Source organism: Tupaia chinensis, unplaced genomic scaffold (assembly GCF_000334495.1).
Source record: "Tupaia chinensis unplaced genomic scaffold, TupChi_1.0 Scaffold000023_1, whole genome shotgun sequence".
Lineage (NCBI taxonomy): Eukaryota > Metazoa > Chordata > Mammalia > Scandentia > Tupaiidae > Tupaia > Tupaia belangeri.
Window position 1 is genome coordinate 2,518,949 of NW_006159453.1, and position 18,050 is coordinate 2,536,998.

Here is an 18,050-nt window from a genome sequence, read left to right on the forward strand (position 1 = left end):
AACCTAAAATGGTAAGTAGAACTAATGTAAACCATTCAGACTTTTTTGCTATTTTAGGGATTTACACTTTATCCTGAAAGTATTGGGAAGTTGCCAAAGGACCTTAATCAGTGACATGATCAGAATTGCATTTTATGAAGTTCATTCTGGCTGCAATATAAAGCAGGGATCAGAGGATGATAGCATAGGCACATAGGGACTCATTAGGAAGTTTTTACACTAATCCAAGGAAGATGATGGCCTAGTCTTGGGTATGGCAGTAGTAATGGAGAGAAGTGACTGGATTTAAAATATTTTTTAGAAGTAGAATCAACTACCTTGGTGTACTTCATTGGTTAAGAAGGGTAAAATAGGAGGAGTAATAAAAGAAGGGTCAGCAGGTGATGTAGTGGTTAAGATGCTAGACTCCCGGGACCAGCAGTTAGCGTAATGGCTATGTCTCAGGACTCCCATGTAGTCGACCATGGTTCAAGTCCCAGACCCGGTGGCTTAAACTCATGCTGGGCATGTGTGCGTGCATGCCCAAGATTCCAAGAGGAGAATGGAGGAGAAGGGATTGCGGTGTGGCCATCTTCCCTGGGGGCTGATTTCTTGCTTTCTGTCTGTCTCTCTCTGTCTTTCTGGCAAGTGCACGCACCCTGTAGCAAAAACCTCTCAAAAAAAAAAAAAAGATACTGGACTCCCACACAGCCTACTATAATTCCAGGCCAGGCCTGGACCTGGCAGTTTGAAACTCATGCCATGTGCATGCCCCCAAATCCTGAGAATAGAAGGGATTGCAGCATGGCCATTGCCCTGGGGGTGGAGGTGATTTCTCACTTTCTCCTGTCTCTCTACTGAGCTCATGCGCCTGTAGCAAAAAACTCACTTTGAAAATAAAGAAGAAGAAGGAGTAATAAAAAATACACAGGTTTCTGACTTGAGCAGTGGGGAAAAAGTGTGGACCTCACTAGTATAAAAACTCTAAAGGTAACACAAGTTTCAGGGAGCAGAGACAGGAAAAGTTCAATATGTGAATGCTGAATTTAGATGCCTACAAGGTTTCTAGGTAAATATGTCTTACAGACAGTTGGATATGGCTATTTGAGAACCAGTAGAGAGAACTGAGTTAGAATTATGGATTGGAGTCATTCATATGTATGCAGTAATCAAAGCCAAGGGCCTAACTGAGATCTTTGTGAATGTGTACAGTGAGATGAGAAAGGCTAGTGAAAAACCATGATAATGTCAATATTTAAGAGGAAGGAGCTGAGAAGGAGATTCAGGCTGAGAACTAGCCTAATTTCTCCTAATTCATTGATTTAGGGACTTTATGAACCAGTAGGTATTTTGCTATTTTGCTTATTTCTTAAAAGGTCTTGATGTGATACTGATAGCTGAATTTATATATTTTTTTCATTAATAGATACAGATGAATAAATCTCAAAGTGTGGCTCTTAAGGAGTATAGTTTTACTGCAAAACCTTCCCTTCCCAGTGTATCAAGGTACAAATATAATGTTAATATCTAAAGTAAAGTATTTATCATAAACTTTCTATTCTTTCAGATAATCTCTTATTCAGGGAAAGACAGTAACTGGCTACCCTCAAATTAAGATAAGCATTTAGTTCCATAATGAAACAGTGTTGGGAACCAGCAGTTAGCGTAATGGCTATGTCGCTGGACTCCCACGTAGTCGACCGCGGTTCGTGTCCCGGTCCCAGTGCTTAAACCTCACACCGGGCGCGTGTGTGTGCATGCCCAAGATCCCGAGAGGAGAATGAAGGAGAAGGGTTTGCGTTGTGGCCATTGCCCCTGGGGGGTGATTTCTCGCTTTCTGTCTCTAATGTCTCTCTCTGTCTGTCTGGTGACCTTACTAATCTGGCTCATAAAATAAGGTATTTTTATCCCATTTTATATATGAAAAAAATAACAAAGCTCATGTTTCTAGTTACTAAGCAGAAGGCTATAGATGACAATTTAGTACTTTTTTCCCTGTATTTTGATGGCTAGAAGATAAACTATGTGTAATTTCTCTTCCAGATAAAGACATTCTATATTCAGGAGTGACTTTTCTTTTCTTTTCTTTCTTTTTTTTTTATTTTGGAGAGGTTTTTGCTATAGGGTGCATGTGCTTGCCAGAAAGACAGAGAGACAGAGAGACAGAAAGCAAGAAATCACCCCCCAGGGCGGGATGGCCATGCCACAATCCCTTCTCCTCCATTCTCCTTTCAGGATCTTAGTCATGCACTGTGAGTTTAAGCCACCGGGTCCGGGACTTGAACCGTAGTTGACTACATGGGAGTCCAGTGACATAGCCATTTTGCCAACTGCTGGTCCCCAAGGATGACATTTAACATATTTAACAACCAGTACAGAATAGGAACTGACCAATCAGGATAGGTATTAGCGCTACTACTAGAGACCCCAGCTTTTGTTATGTTTCTGAAAGTAGCATTAGTTATAGATTTTATAAGATTTACACAGATAGGGATCACCTCTCAAAAAAAAAAAAGATATACACAAATAGCAGATTTCTATTAGGAACATGTAAAAATAACTAAACATTCCCTGACATTAAACACCTATTTTGACCCTTTGCGACTCAGGCTGGGTACATTTTATCATAGAAATGTTGAGTGGATAAGCCATATTTATTTTTCATTTATATGAATAAGTAGTTTTCAAAGTCAGATTAATTTTAATTTTTCTTTAACATTTTAATGTTTTTCTCTGTTAAGGGGAGAATATTTTAAAATACCTGAGTTGCCTATAACAGAGCAGTGGGATCAGTATCAGATCTGTGGGAAAGTTCAACAAGAACCATCTGAATATCAAGACAAAGGTAAATGACTGTTGATATCAACTTAAGAGGGAATGTGAGTTATTACTTCAGATTGATAACTAATGGTATTTAAAAATCAGCATCTGAAATTATTATGATTATTAACTGGTAACATTTTTCTCTTGGGTATTGAACAGTACATTTTCTTACTTAATCCCTAAAATATAGTTTTGTGCCACATAACAATAATTTGGTCAACAGTGGGCTGTATATACTATGGGAAGCATAAAGTGACAGAATGAAGAAAAAAGTGGCAACAGAAGTCATAATTTGAGAGCTTAAGAAGGCAAGGGCTAGAATATTTACAACTTCTTCTTACACCATGGTATCCAACAGTCCCAAGATGAGTTGTAAAAAAGAGTCCCCTAAACTCAACTAGAGAATCCAAGCACTAATCTTTTTCAAAACCTAAATATTATTACACAATGAGTAAAAGATGTGAAATTGTCAACCTTTTGTTTTTATTTCCCTTCAAACTGTACTCTCTAATTTATTCCTTCTGTATACTACTTTTCTGTTCATTGTCCTTCACAATACCAGAGCATATCCTTCCCAGTTTACTTTCATGTTGTATTTACATAATTTTCCTACTTTCTTATCTTTTCACCCAGTATTCAACATCTAATTTATATTATGATATAAATTTCCCTTCTACATATTTAACTCCCAATAGGAACTGTATTCTTGTTTTACTTAGTGAGCCACTTTTTTTTTTTTTCCAAAAAAAGGAGTTGTATAATATAGTAGTTAAGCTCACAAGAAATCCTAACTCTGCTATTGAGTGTAACCTTTCATGGTATACTTAACCATTTTGCCTCAGTTCCCTCAGCTTGGTTGGTTATTCAGTTGTGTACTGCTTAACTATGGAGATACCTCCTGAAAATATATATCATTACATGATTTTTGTCTTTGTGTGAGTATTGTAAAGTATATTTTCATAAACTTAAATGGTATCACCTACTACACACGAAGGCTTTATGGTATAGCCTATTACAATTTTATGGGACCACCATCATATGTATCTAAAGTATATATGTATGTATAGCATCTAGTACTGTAAGTAGCAGTACTTGAGTATGTTTTTTATACTTTTCACACAGACTTTGATGGTGAAACATATTTGAAATATATTAAAATACTGCTTATGAGAGTGTTTTAAGAAAAACATGCTTTTTTATCATTTATATTCCAATTCCAAGAAGGGAAGAAGATTAACAAATTGTAAATTATATGAGACAGTATTTGAATCATAAGATTTATATCGGAAGGGACCTTTGTGCAATTTCTAATTTTATGTGAAAGAAACCAATATTCCAAGAGATTAAATGACTTGCCCAAAACCACATATCTAATTAATGGAAGGGACAGAAATAAACTCCATATCTCTTAATTCCCAGTCCAATGCTGTCTTAGTCTGTTATTGCATTGCTAATAGAAATACTGAAGACTGGATGTTTTATAAAGAAAAAGAGGTTTATTGACTCACAGTTCTGGTGGCTAAAAAGTCCAAAAGGGTAGGCCTGCCATTAGGCCAGTCTACACCATGGCTGATGGAAGCACAGGATGCCAAGCTCCTTCCTGCAGCTTGCTCCCTCTTTTAGCCACCGGCTTTCATGAGAACTAATCCCAGAACTCACAGAGACTCATGAGGTGTCCTTAATCTATTCTATTCAATGTTTTGCCTCAATGATGCAACCATAACCCACTAGGCCTTGCTACCTCCCAATACCAAATTCCAAAACATAAAATCTTGAGGGTACAAACCACTTTCCAAACTGTAACAAATGCCATTTCTATAAAACAAAATTGACTTTTAGTTATCAATGGAGAAATGAAAATTGAACCTTATAGTATATGAATGCTTTCAACTTCGTGTTTCTTAACTCTCATGAAAGAAAGCAACTTAAAAAAAAAGGTCAAGCATACTCAAAATTGATCACTTCCTGGTTTTTATACTGCATTTTACTTTTATCGATGTTTGAGATTATTTATATCTATTTTATCTATATGGTGGAAATGCTTCTGCATACTGCTTTCTAACTTTTCATTCAGTAATATTACATTAATAGTTTGAAATCAGTCATAGTAGGAATATTTATACCATGGGAAAGAGCAAACACTACCAATCAGAGTTTGGTTTATTATTTTGGTTATTGTTTAGACTTAAGAAAGTGATGGATAAATTATTAACAGTGTAGATTAAGCTTAGCAGTGTGCTATATCTGAAGCCATTACATTGAGAATAACATACTGAAAAAATGAGAAAATCTTCTAGTATTTAAGAAGTACTAATTCAGCAAAGAAGTTAAGTCAATGATGAATGAGTGAAGTCACAATAAATGTCTTTATTCTCTTACTTTTCTCTTACTTGTTAAAGCCAACAAAAATATTGAACATTCATGTGAGAATTGTACTTGTCAATTGTAACCACAGGTTGACTCCAGGTAGAAGAATAGCAAAACTTAATGAACATGTTCAGTGAGACTCAATTAGATATATAGAATTTACAGTTAAGCATGCTATATATTTTACTATCACTTGTAAATTGTGTGCTACAAATTCTTTACATCAGTAAAGTATACAATAAACCTATACGTATATGTCTGCATACATTTTTTGAGAGGTGACTAATCAGTTATTGATATACCACTATGCAAAACTGTATAAGTAAAGCCATTTAGTCTCTATAGCAGTCTTTTGAGGTAGGTCCTATTATTACCCCATTTTGCAGGGGAGAAAACTATGTTTGGAGAGTTAGAATTACTTGTCTGAGATCATACAACTAAGAAAAAAGAGAGGTGGAATTTTTACACAGGTAGTCTTGCTGCAAATTCAGGCTAAAAATGAGTAAAACTGAGAATTTTATAGCAGGGGAAAAAATAAAGATATGTTTTGGACTGACATATTTCTTTTTTAAAAAAAGAATTATTTTTTATTTTACTTTATTTATTTTAATTTGACTAGAGAGGGGGAGAGAGAGAGAGAGAGAGGTTGATTGATAAAGTGAGAAAGCAAGCCGCCAGGTCCAGGACTTGAACCGTGGTTGGACATGTGGGAGTCCAGCACCCTTAACCCTCACTCCACCTGCTGGCCTCTGGACTAACATATTTCATAACAATACTCAAAATTTATTTATAGGGAGAAGAGCTGGTGGAAAAAGACTATTTTAGAAGCTGTTATAGTCCAGTCTTGGAATAAAGTTATTCTCATTAGGAATTAAGAGGAAAATTAGTTGTCTTTAAAAATCCATTGAAAACTGAGACCAGTAGTTGGTGTAATGGCTATATCGCTGGACTCCCATGTAGTCAGCTTTAATTTGAGTCTGGACCTGGTGGCTTAAACTTGCTTGTGTTGCATGTGCGTGCGTGCCCAAGATCCTGAGAAGAGAATGGAGGAGAAGGGATTACAGCATGGTCATCCCCTCTGGGGGATGATTTCTTGCTTTCTGTCTCACTGTCTCTCTGGCTTTCTGGTGAGCGCATGCATCCTATAGTAAAAACCTCTCGCCTCCAAAAAAAAATCCATTGAAATTAAATTTAATGCAACAATCAGTACATGTAATATAGTAAAAGAATTGGCTGAACACAATATTCAACAATGCTTGACCCAATGCTTTTGAAGACTAGTGCTCAAGAACTTTGTTTAGTAGTTGAAAAATGTCTTTGACACATCAATAGATAATGATCTTTGTAGTTTTAAAAGTATCTATATTCTTTTATACATACACATGACAGACTTTTCTAGATGGAACTATTCTACAACTTCAAATGAGAAAGCCCCTCAAACAATGCTGTTCAACAGTAATCTTAATATGTCTGGAAACCAAAATTTGACAGATAAGGATAAAAACAACTCTCCATTTTCAGAAGTTTTGAATGTGAACTTTGAATTGGGAAATGAAGTTTGGGATGATTTTGATGATGACAACTTAATAGACGTTACTAGCTTTTCAGCCAATACTGAGGAGACAAAAACATCAGGTATTATGTTTTAGCACGAAATAATTAATTAGAAATTCTTTATATATTGTTTCATTTTAGCTCCTGAGAATAATTTTCTTTGCCTTTGTGTGTGTGTGTGTGTGTGTATACGCTAGTTTAGTAAGATTTGGTTTGTTAAGATTATAATTTTTAGCAAAACTGAAAATATGATCTTTCCATGAAGAGCATTTTTTCCATTCTAAGGACAGAGGTCAAGATATTCCATGATGATAAGATAGCAAGTGAGCTTTTTTTCTATTCTGCTGTTCCTCTCTTATTAAAGACTTTATTCAAATTCAGATTATTTATTGAATTTTCTCTTATAAAACAGACTACCTTGCTCTTCATTCTAAGATGGAGCTAATATTTTTAAAGGAAAAAGTATTTTGTTTAAAAATTCTTTTTTTAGATTTTTTTTTTGCCTTAGGGCACATGTGTTTGCTGGAGAGAGACAAAGAGAGACAAAGAGGTGGAAATGAGAAATCACCCCCCACACACCCCAGGAGGAATGGCTATGCCTCAGTCCCTTCTCCTCCATTCTCCTTTCAGGATTTTGGGCGTTTATGCACATGTACCCAGCGTGGTTTTCTGGCCACTGGGTCCAGGACTTGAACTGTGAAGTCAGCTACATAGAATTGACTGCCCTAACTGCCACATCACCTACTTTTTTTTTTTTTTTAAGGTTTTGTTTGTCTGTTTGTTTGTTTTTGCCACAGGGCATGTGTATGAGCAGAGAGAAACAGAAACAGTGAGAGGGCAAGTGAGAAATCACCCCACAAGGGGGATGGTCACATTGCAATCCCTTCTTTTCCTTCTCCTCCTGTGATTCTTGAGCATGCAGGTACACATACCCAGCATCATTTTCAAGCTGCTGGATCTGGTACTCAAACCATGGTTGGTCATGTGGGAGTCCAACATTGAAACCACCATGCCACCCGCTGGCCCCAAAATATTTCAGTTTTTTAAAAGTATTTATCTGTTCACAAAAACAAAAACAAAAATCTACTTGAAATTGGACTCTTTGGGTGTATAACATAAATAAGAAAAGGTTAGTTTCTCCTTACTGGAAATGGCATTTAAATCATATACAATAAAAAAATAATGGGACTTGGTTATTTAAGTTACAGTTGAATTTACTCTATTTCACTAAAACAGAGAACTGGAAATTTTGGTGCCTGACAAAATAGGATATGGAGATATTCTCACATTTGAGGTCTGACAGAAGAAACTCAGTCCTTCAGACATCTCTGACTCTTATTCCCACAATTATAGTTGCCTCTTACTATCCACCTGCCCTGCCATGTTCTTGGAAAAATGTAATATTTATACAAGAAGCAGAAGTTGAAGTTTTATTTATTGTTTCAGGGCATTAAGAATTATCAAAGAGTTAATACTCCTTCCAGAAAGGACAGGATTTAACTACCTTCACAAAATAGCACCAGAAAATCTCTATACCAAGGGATCATTAGGCATAGTTTTCTGTATCACTATACAACTACCGGCCTCTATCTCAAAATTCAGCATAATTGTGTGCTCTAAATTGATAGGCAGTGTGTACTTACCCTTTGAGGTAGCCTAATCCTAGAGAGGTATAGCTTTGGCACTGGAAAAAAATCAGTCTCAATAAACACCATGTTGCCTCATGTAAAGAGCACTTTAGATAATTACACACAGATGATTGGAAATACTGAATAAAATTTTACTTGATCATTTATATACATGAATTAAAAAATAATTATAGAGACCATTCCTTGGTATTGAGGCATCTTGAGCCCACATGGGTGACCATGTAGTTTGAGTCCCAGATTGGCAGCCTGAAAACCATGCTGGGTTCATGTGAGTAGGAACCCAAAATCCTAAATGGAGAGAGAAATTGAGAAGGGATTGTGCATAATCATCCTCCATGGTGGGTGCTTTCTCACTTTCTGTGTGTGTGTGTGTGTGTGTGTGTGTGTGTGTGTGTGTGTGTCTGTCCAGGGAGTACATGTACCTCTGCCAAATTAAAAAATACAATAAATATAAAAATAATGGTACTTGACTTGAGGACCTTTTAACATTAGTGACTAATAAGCTAAACCTATGTATCTTATAGTTTTAGTCATTTAGCTTTGTATGCTTATTTTTCTGTGCAAATTAAATTTTATTATTGAGAAGAATAATTTGTTCCTTCTTAACCAGATCATATCTGTTTGAGAAAGTCCTTGTTGAACTTGTGAAAAGCCCTACTCAATTATTTCCTAGCATTTTATTTCAAAATGTTCTCTTTATATAGGATTTGGAAACACTGTGAGTATAAGTACCAAAAGTAAGCTGACCCTCCAAGAGTCAGAGAGAAAATCCCAAAGAGAATTATCAAACACGTAAGTTTTAGAACTTCAGTTTGTAATATCTAGAACTTCATAGCCTCTTGACACATAATTAGAGATGGGATCTAGTCAACAGATATCAGAGAAGCTATAAAGTATAGCCAAACCCTCTTCATCTCTGAAGTGTGTTCCTCAAAGTATGGTTGTCAAACCACGTGCATCAAAATCACTTGAGGGTGCATATTAAAAATGCACATTCTAGAGCCAGCAGATGGCATAGTAGTTATGTCGCTGGACTCCCACACGGCCAACTGTGGTTGAAGTCCTGGACCTGGTGGCTTGAAACTCACACTGGGCGCATGTGCGTGTGTGCCCAAGATCGCAGTAGGAGAAAGGAGGAGAAGGGACAGCAGCATGGCCATCCCCGCCCCACCCCGGGCCAGGGGTGATTTCTCACTTTCCCTCTCACTGTTTTCATCTCTCTCTGTCTCTCCAGTGAGTGCTTGCACGCTAAGGCATAACCTCTAAAAAACAATTCACATTCTGGGCCAGGTGGTATGGTGGTTAAGACACTGGATCCCACTTAGCTGATTCCATGGTTCCTGGCAGCTTGAAAAACATGCCGGGGGGTGAGGGGACATATACACACACACACATATGTTTATTTATTTTGATTCATTGTCTACTTCTCTACCATTGGTCTCTCCCTGAAGGTTTGTTTACCACTTTATAACTGGTTCCTAGTACAATACCTGGTATATGGTAGTAAATAATAAATGTATTTAAATGAATGAATTAATACAAAATGTTCAGGATGAATTCTAGTGTACATATAAGATGGTAACTAGATATGTCTATTTGCAGTAAAACCAGAATAAGGAAAGGAGATTAAAAGTTAAGCAAGTAGGATGTAGAAAATACAATAGTATTCTTTTCTAGCTTGGTGTATGTAAGTTGTGATTTGGTCCAAAAGAAATGAAATATATTGAGTTCTCTTGAGTATAAGAAAGTGCATCATTTGAGCCAGCAGGAGGCATAGTGGTTAAGGTGCTGGACTCGCACATGGCCGACTGTGGTTTGAGTCCCAGACCTAGTGGCTTGAAAATCATGCCAGCGTGTGTGTACAGAAGCCCAGAATCCCAAGAAGAGAAGGAGGAAAAGGTATTGTGGGTCGATTTTTCACTTACCTCTCACTGTCTCGCTATGTTAAGCACACACTCCTATGGCAAAACCTAAATAAATAAATAATTTTAAAGTACATAATTTTTTGGTGAGAAATGTGATAAACTTTAATCATATTCCCCCAAAGTCATTATTAATCCTAATTAGAATGGTTTTTTTTATGTTTGCCTTATTTTATAAGTAATTAATTTTCATTTTTAGTTTTGTTCCATCACATGAGAAGCCAGATATTTATTTATCAGATTCTGCTATGTCCAAGTTTGATGTATCCTTCATGACAAAGTTACCTCAACAGACTGGAAATGCAAGTATTGTAAAAAGAAGTACTTTGTTTTTCTTCACAATTTTGCCCAACTATTAAAACTCTCAATGAGTGCTGTTTTCTGCCTCAAAATATAGGTTCACTTGCAAGAAAGAAAACAACAGAATCTGTCACCAGAGATTGAGAAGCTATGCTTTACTCACTCTGAAAAAATACCAAGTTTTTCAAATTTTAATGATGTAGATATTTTTGTTCGAAACAGTGAATGTAAAAAGGAAATTGATCTCAGGTAAGAACACTTTTAAAATATTTCAAGATTGGGGCTGGCAGGTGGTGTGTTGGTTAAGGGCATTGGACTCTCACATGGCCGAGGACAGTTCGAGTCCCATATCTGGCGACTTGCGTTATCAATTCTTCTCTCTGTTTCTCCCTCTCACTCTGTTCCTCTCTGGCCAAATTTAAATAAATGAGTAAAAATAAATAAATAAAATAATTATTTAAAAAAATATTTCAAGATTATACCAACAAAAAGTTTTACAAAGGTTTAGCATTCCTTTTTCTTGGTTCATTTTAAAGATCAGAGTCTAAGAATTTATTTACTAAAGATATTGAAATTGTAGAACCCTGGTGAGCTAAACTCTTTTAGATGTTTTGCAACATCAAATATATCAGTTTTTGAAAACCTATATGTTTGATGCTATTAATTAGAACATTATTTTGAACTGACAAATTTTTTACTGATTTGAATACAGTATGTTCATTTTCTAAATTATAAAGTCACCTGAGAAATATAAATTAGATCAGCCAATTTGTCAAACGTTCAAGTTTTATTTTAAATTTTTAAAGTTTTTTTTTTTTTTGTATCTTTCAAAAGAGAAAGAGAGATAAACACCTTTATAGAGTCCCCATGCCACAATCTAAACCCCATTACCAGCTGGCCTAATTATGGGTACTCTCCCAGTGTGCTCAGGTATCAGGACATGGAGCTGGGACTTTCCTCACGTAGGTCCAATACTGTTAGTGCCGCACCACCACCTTGCCCCTGGAGTTGTGTTTGGGCCAACCAGTTCTTTCACAATTCAACAGATTCAATGAAAACATCAAATTAAACCTAATCGGTGCCCTTTCTACTGGCCCTTTTAGAAATGAAACTAGTGGTTTCTCTCTCCTATATTATTTTCTAACATGTTTAAAGAAATATCTAAGAGACTTGGTCCTTACCATTCAGTTTATGAAGTCTGGTTTTCTTCCATAGACTTCCTACAAGGTTATGCATACTGAAGTTCATGTGACATATTAACCTCATAGAACTCTTTAAGTGTATCTAGATTATATTTAGTATATTACATTATGTAGTGTGTATTTTAAGATAAATTTTACTACAAAAATAGTTATTTGCTTTTTCCCATAGGTATCATCCTGATGATGAAGCTGATGAAATAAGGTCTTTTTTGGGAATATTTGATGGCATTTTCTAAAACAAGCCAAAAAATTATTTTGTATATTAGGGGCCAGCAGATGGCATGGTGTTTAAGGCACTGAATTCCATATGGCTGACTGTGGTTTGAGGTCCAGAGAGAGTGGCTTGGGGGACACATTGAGCACCTGTGCGTGTGTGCTCAAAATCCCGGGGCAATGGGGACCAGCAGGTGGCTTGGTGGTTAAGGTGCTGAACACTCCCACATGGCCGACCAGGGTTCGAGTATTGAATCTAGTGACTTGCTTTCTCACTTTCTCTCTCTCTCACTCTCACCTTCTGTCTCTCTCTGACCAAACTAAAAAATAAATGAATGAATAAATAAAATAAATAATTATTTTATAAAAATCCCGGGGCAATAAAAGAGGAGAGGGGATTGGAACATGGCCATCCTCCTCCCCCCCCAGACTGAGAAATCTCTCTCCCAGGGACTTTCCTTCTCTCTCTGTCTCTCTCGGGAATGCATGTGCCCTACGGAAATAAATTGTATATTAATAAGACAAAATATAAAGACACCTAATAATGAAGCATACTTTTTTTATTTTCAGAGAGATTTTTTGCTATCGCACACACTCACCTGAGAGAGAGAGAGAGAGCAAGAAATCCTGCCCTTCCCTCCACCCCCAAGGGGAAGGGATGGCCATGCTACAATCCCTTCTCATCCATTTTCCTCTTGGGATTTGGAGCACTCACACAAATATGCTGGGTCCGGGCTCGAGCCATGGTTGCCTATATGGGAGTCCAGTGACGTAACTATTATACCATCTGCTCGTCCCAAAGCATACCTTTTTTTTTTTTTTTTAACTTGCCAGAGGGTGTGTGCACTTGCCAGAGAGAAATAGACACAGAGAGGGAGAGGAAGAAAGCACCTTCTCCCCACTACCCACCCCATGGGGAATAGTCATGTCACAATATTTTTTCCTCCATTTCTCCCTCTTTTTGGGACTTTTGGCTTGTGCCTGGGGTGTTTTTGAAATTGCCAGGTCTGGTACTCAAACCACATAGGCAGCCATGTGGGAATCCAGCTCCCTTAACCATTAGCTGGCCTCACTTCTTTTACTTTTAAAAAACAATTCGTAATTGTTTTGATTTTTTTCCTTTTGAATCTGATCATTTGTTTACTTTTCACAACAAACATATGGACTGATTTTTTCCCAATTTTATGTTTTTATAACAAGAAGAAAAGTATTTTGTGAAAGCAAAATAATGCTAAGTCTGTGGATTTACTTATTGTCTGGATTATTCACCAGTATTGTTCTTGTATATTCTGTTTTACTAAAAATTTTTAGTAAAAATGGCCATTTAAACCTGTTGTTATTTAACTTTGGGCAGTAATAAATGAAACATTAATCAGTGTAAGTGGTTGTTTTCATTTAGTTTGTTTTTTTAATGTGAATTCTAAAACTTTGTTATGTTGACCGTTACTATAGTAAGAGATACATAATTGTATAATGAATTATATCTCAAATTTATTTATTGATAAGTAGTATATAGGCATCCTATGTAATACTTATTATCTAATTTATTAATAGATAATGTGAAATTGAAACCCACTTAGGAAATTTTAGAAAAAAAAATTTTTTTTGGAGAGGTTTTCACTATAGGGTACGTGCACTCACCAGACAGACAGAGAGAGACATAGAGACAGAAAGTGAGAAATCACCCCCCAGGGGGGATGGTCACGCTACAATCCCTTCTCCTCCATTCTCCTCTCAGGATCTTGGGCACGCACGCACACGCGCCCGGCGTGAGTTTTAAGCCACCGGGTCCGGGACGTGAACCGCAGTCGACTACGTGGGAGTCCAGCGACATAGCCCTTATGCTAACTGCTGGTTCCCCAGAAATTTTTTTTTAATTTAAGCATAAAACCCTTAAAGGTAAGAGAAGTAAAGAGAGAAAGTTCCAGAGGAGATTGTTATTGTTACTATTAGTAAACATTTAAGCAGCATTGTGTGTATTAAACTTAGATAAAAACCATAGAGAAAAACTTGGTTTTGTTGAAAAATAAAAGCAGCCACTTCCTTTATTTTAGTCTTCTTTACAATTGGCATGTGTCTGCATCTGCATCAATCATTCTACAACCTTTAAAGGTTCTTAAACACCGTTAAAATGAAAAATTAGCATGCTGCAGTCTGCTCATCTTGCATACATAGATTTTGATACAAAAGAAATAGCAATTTAATTCAACATGATGTATTGTGATCTGCTAAGTGAAAACACTGTGCCTGGTACTGCAAAGGATGAAAACTATTTCTGCTCTTGTGGAACTTGACATTCTGGGAGAGAAGTTGAAGTATTGATATATAGTAAAGTAATAATGAAATACAGAATGCATTGGAGCAGCGGTTCTCAAACTCCAGGGTACACTATAATCACCCAGAGGCGTTTGAAGATAGACTGCTGGGCGCTATACTCAGAGTTTCTGACTCAGTATGTCCGGAGTGGACCCTGAGAATTTACATTTCCAGCAAGTTCTCAAGTGATGCTGATGCTGCTGGTCCAGGGACCATACTTGAGGAATCACTGCAACAGAGGTTTAAAGAGCTGTGGAAATACATGAGAAAATATAATCGTAGTCCTTGGGTCGAAGAAGCCTTTTTAGAGAAGTTAACATTTAAACTGAACCTTGAAAGATGAATAAAATGTTGTGGACAAAGATAAAAGAACATTCTAGGTAGAGGGAATAGCCTGAATGAAGGTCCAAAGGAGGAAAGTGCCTATTTGGGAAAATGAGTAGCTAATTTTAAGCATAGTTTACTGTTATAGATGTTTGAAATATTTCTTAAGGCCAGACCTCAGAGGGATTTCAGTGTTAAGCTAAGAAACACAAGCTCATAAGAAAAATGTAGATAATATATTAAATATGTGAACACTTGGATCTCACTTCAGATCTACTGATTCAGAATCTCCAGTGGAGGCAACTGGAATTTGATGGTTTTAATAAACATTCCAAGTGGTTCTTATAAAAGGAAATTTTCCCAATTTTTTTTCCAAATTTCTTAGAAAATTTGGGAAACACTCATGTAGGTCATAGATTTACCTTCTAAGTAATCAAAGTGAGTGGCAGTTGAGTTTTAGCATAGACCTGCCTCCCTTTGTGTAAGCATCTACCTGGAAAATTATATATGAAGGTCTTACAAAAGTTTATAGAAAATTCATATTACAAATTTCAAAATTCATGGATTTCAAAATTTTTTACACCAAAGTAAACTCATACTTTAATTGCATTTTTTCACTAACCTCTTGAAGTCCCCTTGTATATATATATTAAATATATGTAACTCAGGTAAAAAATAACCTGTTAAATATACTGAGCACTTCAAGGAGTCCAATAGATGGATTTATTTTTCATGGAGTAATTCTTGGGTTTCCTATTTGTAAGTTAAACTTTACATATATTTGATTTTTTTTTATATAAAATGAACCATGTAACAGGGCTTTTTTCCAAAAATCTCTGTCATGTTAATTTTTTTCAGAACTTTTTTCAATGTAAAAGTCCATCAATAGGCTGTATTTTATCTTGTTGGCATAAGGCAGCTACCTCATACATATGTAGCAAGAATTTAATAAGATACTGCATAAAAAGTTCTTAGTTTAGAGGTGGGTGCACACACAGGGGCGGGGGTGAGAGTGCCCAAGATCCCAAGAGAAGATTGGAGGAGAAGGAATTTTGGCATGGCCATCCCCCCTAGGGGGTGATTTCTTGCTCCTCTCTGTCTCTGTCTCTCTCTGTCTTTCCGACTACTGCACGCCACCTATAGCAAAAACCTCTTCACAAAAATAATAAAGAGAGAGAGAGATGGATGCATAGTATTTGACCAATGAATGGTTGTTCTTTGTACCCCAAAAAAGGTCCTTAACAGTATTTTGAAAGCACTGAGTCAAAATGACCCATCGAGAATGGGGGAAAATAATACAGTATTCATTTATATTATTTGGTTTGCATTATGATTTGACAAATGAACTCTTGATTTTCCACAGATGTAACAACCATACAAAAAATTTTATCTTCAACCTCCCTCCTACGTAGACTTCTTCATGCTTTTATGCAGATACCCTTATTCCTACCTCCTTTTCACCAAAAGTTAGTGTATAATCAGAATATAAAAATCTATTTTATTAGGACCTTAAGTAAAATGTAATTGGAAAATAAATTTATTATAATACATTCTAAAGCCAAACAGAAATGATTGCTGAGTTGTTCACTGCTTTCAAGTTGGGGCACAATTTACTCCTTAGTAGAATTTTGCAGTCTCTTCCACATGATCCTATTTCAGAAAACATCCTCATCAAGCACAAAAAGGAACCATGCCTTGAGTGCCCCTAGCCCAGGGATCACACAAATATTTACTTGTATCATTCTAGATAATAACAGGTGTGTGTACGTAAGAACTTTTGTGGGAATAGAGAAGGCACTCGTGAGGAAGAAGTCAAGGTAAAGAAGAATAAATTAAGCTAAGCTTAGATTAAGCTAAAACTAAGCAAATGATCTAAGATTTTCAGTCTGGATTTGGTTATTTTGTGGACCAAAAAAACAACAACAGAAAAAGGGAAATCCTGCACTTCTTATCATTTGTCGTTTTAGCTCCTGGCTACCCATAGTTAAAGATCTTGCTATTCAAAGTCTGATCTGAACACTGGGGCCCCTGGGAGCTGGCTGGATGCTCAGCATTTCAGACCTCAGGGCAGGTCTTCAGAATCAGAATCTGCATTTTAACAGGGTCCCCAGGTGATTATGTGCAATTAAAGTATGAGAAGCATGTATTTTAGGTGGAAAGGAAGGGAGGCAATATCAGTTTTAAGAGAATCCATTCAAAAGACAAGTGTAACAGTAATGATGATTACTTGGTTTTCTGCACCTGTATTTCCTATTTTAAATATAATATGGTGATATAGCTCTTGTTTAATTGCCTTTCAATATGGGTTGTTTTCTTCACCGACTGTGTGTATTAGCTTTGTAATTCTCACACACCAACTGGGTATTTTTTTATGTAGCTTGTGAGGCATTTAGAGGCTCTATAGAGTTTTGTTTTAATTAACGTAATAAAAGCAGATAATTCAAAAGAGCAGTCTTTGTTTAAATCTGAAACCTTTCCCTAAACCAACTTGCGGCTGAAAAAATCTTACACACTTCAACAAAACAGAAACAAAAATAAAACTCAGTCTGTTGAAAGCTTTAGAAAAATGTGCATAAACCTGCACTTGCATGTTGTATGTTGTAACCATAAAATTTTTATTTAAAAAATGAATTAAAATTAAGCTGGGAACCAGCAGTTAGCGTAATGGCTATGTCGCTGGACTCCCACGTAGTCGACCACAGTTCGCGTCCCGGACCCGGTGGCTTAAAACTCACGCCGGGCGCGTGTGCGTGCGTGCCCAAGATCCCGAGAGGAGAATGGAGGAGAAGGGATTGCAGCGTGACCATCCCCCCTGGGGGGTGATTTCTCGCTTTCTGTCTCTATGTCTCTGTCTGTCTGGCGAGCGCACGCGCCCTATAGCAAAAACCTCTCAAAAAAAAAAAAAATTAAGTTGTAATTTTGTTCAATGTACTTCCTTATGACAGCAGATTACTTCAGTCCTTCAGAAACTACATTTTTTTTTAGTTTCTGTATTGATTAATTTGGAAACTTTCCATTTAGAGATCAGAAAAAAAATATGTTAACTAAGTTTTAACACAATCTTTTTATTTCTTTAAAGGTTTTGCCATAGGGCTTGTGTGCTCTTGGGAGGGAGACAGTGAGAAAGAACATGAAAAATCACTCCTGGCACCAGCAGTTAGCGTAATGGCTATGTCGCTGGACTCCCATGTAGTCGACCGCGGTTCATGTCCTGGACCCAGTGGCTTAAAAAACTCACGCCGGGCGTGTGTGCGTACGTGCCCAAGATCCCAAGAGGAGAATGGAGGCGAAGGGGTTGCAGCGTGACCATCCCCCCTGGGGGGTGATTTCTCACTTTCTGTCTCTCTCTCCCTCTCTGTCTGTCTGGCAAGCACATGTGCCCTATAGCAAAAAACCTCTCA

The 18,050-nt window shown here is 36.8% G+C and overlaps 1 protein-coding gene across 2 annotated transcripts in view; it reads left to right on the plus strand.

The window, feature by feature from the left end:
* The window catches only part of HFM1 (helicase for meiosis 1), a 106,588-nt gene extending 94,408 nt beyond the window's left edge, over positions 1 to 12,180 (plus strand). Inside the window, exons 32-39 of one of the 2 annotated variants that reach the window (XM_006140160.2) lie at positions 1,406 to 1,485; positions 2,721 to 2,824; positions 6,691 to 6,804; positions 9,077 to 9,164; positions 10,494 to 10,605; positions 10,692 to 10,843; positions 11,307 to 11,309; positions 11,966 to 12,180. In XM_006140160.2, coding sequence (XP_006140222.1) covers positions 1,406 to 1,485; positions 2,721 to 2,824; positions 6,691 to 6,804; positions 9,077 to 9,164; positions 10,494 to 10,605; positions 10,692 to 10,843; positions 11,307 to 11,309; positions 11,966 to 12,032 — 720 coding nt within the window. In that variant the 3' untranslated portion in view covers positions 12,033 to 12,180. The remainder of the gene's footprint in view (positions 1 to 1,405; positions 1,486 to 2,720; positions 2,825 to 6,690; positions 6,805 to 9,076; positions 9,165 to 10,493; positions 10,606 to 10,691; positions 10,844 to 11,306; positions 11,310 to 11,965) is intronic. The other variant, XM_006140159.2, reaches the window with a different exon arrangement.
* The last annotated feature ends 5,870 nt before the right edge of the window (positions 12,181 to 18,050 follow it).